Genomic DNA, 5,000 nt, shown 5'->3' with positions numbered 1-5,000 from the left:
CTTACGCAGATCATTATTTGGACTAATTATTCCCTCATATATACCCCTTTGTTTGGTCTCTGTGTTTCTACTGAGAGCCGAGCCCTGTTTCTTTTTCGTAGTTTGTTTTGTGTCTATAAAACTCTGGCTTTTGCATTGTGGGTATGCCTCTGATGTTGCCTACCCGTGTTCTCCTCCCTGCATTCTCCATGGACTCTGAGTATAGAAGAGGCCTAAATAAGGTCATTCAGCAAATGCAGTCTGCCTTAACCCAGCCGTAACAACCTCTTGGAGGGTAAAATACTTGCAACCCAATTTTCTTTTACAGTTACATAATCACTGCAGTAAATCGCGATCTGTTAAAAAGAAACTACTTCTAGGTGATTATTGACTGAAGCATGAAATGTGCTCAAAGGATAAAACAAACTTTTAGGGTATTCTTTAAAATGTGGCCTCAGAATAATTGCAAGTGATTCTTCACATAATTAATAGTTGTAATTGTGACAAATTTTCAGTGCACGTGAGATTTTCCACAATATTTTACCTTTCAACATGAGAACCAAATGTAAATAAAGGAAAATAAAAAAGTATGGTGAACCCTGACCATAATGAAATACCAGTCAATGCTTTTTATTTCCCTGATTGTATAAATTCCACTTTTAACATCAACTCCAAAACTGAGGTTTTCCACCCTGTTGGCAACCCTGAAAGTCTCCCACTCAGGGTTTCATAAACCTTGGCCTTCATCCAGTCACATTTACGGAACTGTTCAGTGTCACAGGCCACTGAGAATGACTTAACCAAGTTGATTTCAAAACTGAAGCTCTGTCTGGAACTTTCTGTACCACTCAGCATTAGTCATGATTTAAGCAGAATTTCACAAATGATATTAAACAGAGATATATATTGTATAAATGTGTGCCTAGTCCCTGTCACTGCTTTTCATGTCTTCATGTCTGTTATGTTACACTGCCTATCAGTTACAAATAAGCAGTATTAAGGTTTATTAATATTCCTGGATAAATGTAACCTAGTGAAGATTTTAAGTGAGATTAAGTGGAGGAGAATACAGGAAAGATCTTTTCTGTTTAAATATCTGATTGATCTTGGATCTACATGATAATATCACAGATCTAAATCTGAAATAAATCTGTTTAATTTATGCAGTAAATTTCATAACTAATCAAACACACTTAATCATTCGTATAAATTCAGTCAGAAGTTGATCAGAGTGAAAGTTTGAGAGCCGCTCAGATGAATGTTAACTGAGAGGAGAAGCAGGTATTTCACCATACAGATCATATTTGATATCAGACTGAGATCAGACTCGTCTGCTGATGTTAGATGAACGTTAACCGAGAGGAGAAGCAGGTATTTCACTGTACAGATCATATGTAATATCAGACTGAGATCAGACTCGTCTGCTGATGTTAGATGAACGTTAACGTTAGAAAGACAATTTACACTTAGAATATAAAAACTACAGATCCTCATTTTTGACAGACTAATGTGTGAGATGATGGGGTTACTGGGGTCACAGTGGTTGTAGTGGGCTGGTCTAGATGGAAGTCCAGGGCTGAATTTATGTTCCAGTCTATCCTGGCCACATCTAAGCAGAGCCATGTATGAAAACACTTCACACAAAGACATGAACAGTTGGTACAGTATGAGTTATAATTGTGTAGGTTTAATAAAATACAAACACCCAAAACACAAAGAAATCACACTTATTCAATCAAACTCATCACCTCTTATTATAACTGTATGAAAGACACAAACGTCAAACGGGTTTTAAATGCCAAGCGTCTCATCCTGGTTTAGTGAGCTAATGTTTCTCCACAAGGGGGAGCTGTAAGCACATGTTTGCAGTGGATTATTACCTATAATACTGCTATTTACTTAACAAACTCTATGCTGCCACTAAGATATAGAATATTTTCTAATTGGGATATGAAATGTAGCAAAAACACATCACATCCTGTTTTTTTCTTCTTCTTAATGTTTTTAAGGCCTTAAGTTGCAGTACATTTTTGTTTTGAGAATAAAAGTACAGGACACCAAAGGATGCAGTGTGATGATTAGAAGAACTGCACTTTTATAGCAAACTATTACTGAGAAAATCACTGCAGAGAAATTAAATCATGCTGGGCAATATATTACACATTAGCGTACCTGTATCTCCTGTAGCTCTTTTTAAGTTTAAGGCACCATCATAGCACAACAGTGATAACATTTACATTTTAATTAACATTTTTTGAGAGGTGAGATGGATATTTAATATTTTACCATATTCCACATTAGATGCCTGCAACACATCAAAAAAGTTGAGTGCAAACGTTTGCATGGTATTTAAAGGATTTCACCATCTACAGTCCATAACCTTATAAAAGATTCAGATTCTCAGCAAATATTTTACAGTACTTTACTGTATACTGAATACTCACATACATGCGAGAGCCGTTTCATGAATTTTGCCGTGTGCAGACGCCATGATTTTTTTGTTGTTCTTTTTTTAGCTTAAAAAAGAAATTGCAAGCCCAAATAATGAACAAATTAGCTCTGAGATGCTTTTGGGAAACTGAGCCCAGACTGTTAATATGAAAATACTATAGCGTACAGTTATAAAACCCCTTTGGAAATACTGACTGTTTAAACATCAGTTCTGTCTGTTTTCAATATGAGTTCTTTAAAATTTAGGTTGCATTAGCCAAAAAAAAAAATCCTCTTTCACTTTCTTGGTTCCTGAGTCTTTCTAGCAGAAATAAAATTCAATAAAGAAAAGAGAAAAAATCAACAAGACTTTTCACTAAGAGTTTAACTTAACATGCGTCAAACACCAAAACGACACTGTTTTATGAAACAGAATGAGACTGTAGATGTATTAAATATTGTGCATCACAGAAACAGTTACTGAGCTCACATTTAGTGAAATGGCCTACACACAGTTCAAAGTTCAGAAATTGAGCTCAGAAATCAAACTTTGCTTCCCAGGAAAAAGCTGAGTGATTTTAACAGATTGGTACACTGAGACTAAAAGGTCTGAGACCACAGTGGAACAAGTAATCGGTGTAGAATAATCCAGTACATTGGATCAAATACTAAATATTTAAAACTATTCTGGTCTCCTGGAACTTTTCCTTGATCAGTTTGGTAGAATCTTTTGAGACTCCTCATCAACATAAATACAGGTCAGTCTAAACTCTGACCGACTCTTATGTGTTTTCTATCTGCTAAAAGGCTGAACGGCTCATAAGGCTTTATGTTGGTGCTTCATGCTTGAATTTTGATGACTGTAATTTGTAGACAGTCTCTAATCAGCTCTCAGCGCCTTCAGCAGCCCTTAGAAATCAACGTGTTCTATGAATTTAGAAAGGCATTCATTTCAGTGTGAGCTGATTGTCTTTTAATTTACACTCTTAAGATTAACCCATCATTGGTGAACTACCATGGGAAAGTTTTCATCTTTTCAGTGCTAAACTTTTGAACGAGTTTGGTAGCCAGTAAAGACTTTGTAAAGACATTTTCAACACAGGACGATCACAGAGCGTGATAAACATCTTTCTTTTGTGGTTTGGCTGATATTTAATGTACTCCTCTTTTTGTGTTAACACCTAAAACTGAGACCACATTTCCAATCAGAACAAAATACATTCATTTTGTTTTCCTCTAAATCACTACAGTGCAATTTTATACATATTTTATTGTTACCGTTAGCACTATGGGTCACTCTGGAAAAAATAACTCCATAACCGCTGTGTCTATACACATCTGAATAACTGTGTCATTTACTCTGAACTTTGTGGAGAATTGAACTCCACTCTAATACCTAGTAGCTCACAAAGGTTTGTGCCAAAAAAACTAAAGTTATTAGTGCTGAAAAGAAAAATATTGAAAATAAATCTGATTTTACCGTAGTTTGAAAACTACAGAAGAAAGAAATCGGAGAGTGAAAACGAAACCAACTTTGCTGTTCATTAGACTTCGTTCTCTCACGTTACAGACTGTTAGTTAAAATCTGTCCGGTTAAGGTTATAAGAAGTTTGATTTATAGCCAGTCAAACTGTAGAATAAAGTGTTTACTGTCTGATCAGATCAGATCAGTCTGCTGCTGTTAAATCAGCAAAACAAAACGTTTAAATGACTTATTCAGATATCTTCAGGAAAGCGCTGCAGATCTCACCCTGTTTTTGTGGTGTAACTGTAATCAGATTACTCTTTTTTTACTGTTATAGATTCCAATTACCCTTTTTTTATATTATGTTTTTTCATCATGTATTCTGTTACTACGCAACCCTGGTGATCAGCCATTTCAGCAGTGGATTTAAAATGAAACCAGATTATTATCACTGCTGGTCGTGTGTGGAGTAAATCTAAAGGTGTAGCACACAGTCTACATGATATAAACAGCATTAATATTATATTATATAGTAACAGCAACATGATCATAAGATTTTACTACAGTATACTTTAGATAACTCATAGAAATGGGAGCATCAGCTTTCACTGAGCCGTCTGATTAAATATCACAATCAAATCACAATCCATATGTATGTTTACTCAAATCAAACATTACTGCCTTACAGAAGAATAAACAACACGTGTATCCTCTGTTTCTACACGTCTCTCTGATCTCTTGTTTTTCTTGTTGGAAAAGTTTAGAGCAGCATAGTTCATCATTTCACCATCCTGCTCCTACAGAAATACAGAAAACACACCTCATACACAATGAGTATAGAACAAATAAGAAAGTTTAATAAGCTACAAATGAAAATACAAAAATATAATATGTATAATACATGTATATTTAATTTACTAGACCTGCTGTGTTTAGCATTTTGTTTGTTTTTTAATGTTTTGAAATCAGTTTCAGACTTACCTCTTTCTCCTGTTCCAGTTTAGGGTCTGAACCTGTGGAAACATATGGTTACTTACATTTTTCATTCAGTTGTTTGTAAGTTATAAACTACAGTTCATTATGTGAAATATGTCTTCTGAAATTTTTGGGTGACACTTCCTATGAG

At 34.9% G+C, this 5,000-nt stretch overlaps 1 protein-coding gene across 1 annotated transcript in view; it reads left to right on the top strand.

Moving 5' to 3' along the window:
- Positions 1-1,323: 1,323 nt before the first annotated feature.
- Positions 1,324-5,000, top strand: part of LOC118827699 (BOLA class I histocompatibility antigen, alpha chain BL3-6-like) — an 8,270-nt gene continuing 4,593 nt past the window's right edge. The window contains exon 1 of the mRNA XM_036599138.1: positions 1,324-1,350. Within this exon, the coding sequence (XP_036455031.1) occupies positions 1,324-1,350 (27 nt within the window). The remainder of the gene's footprint in view (positions 1,351-5,000) is intronic.

This window comes from Colossoma macropomum, unplaced genomic scaffold (assembly GCF_904425465.1).
Source record: "Colossoma macropomum unplaced genomic scaffold, Colossoma_macropomum, whole genome shotgun sequence".
NCBI classification, from domain to species: Eukaryota; Metazoa; Chordata; class Actinopteri; order Characiformes; family Serrasalmidae; genus Colossoma; species Colossoma macropomum.
This window is presented reverse-complemented; position numbering and strand designations above follow the sequence as displayed.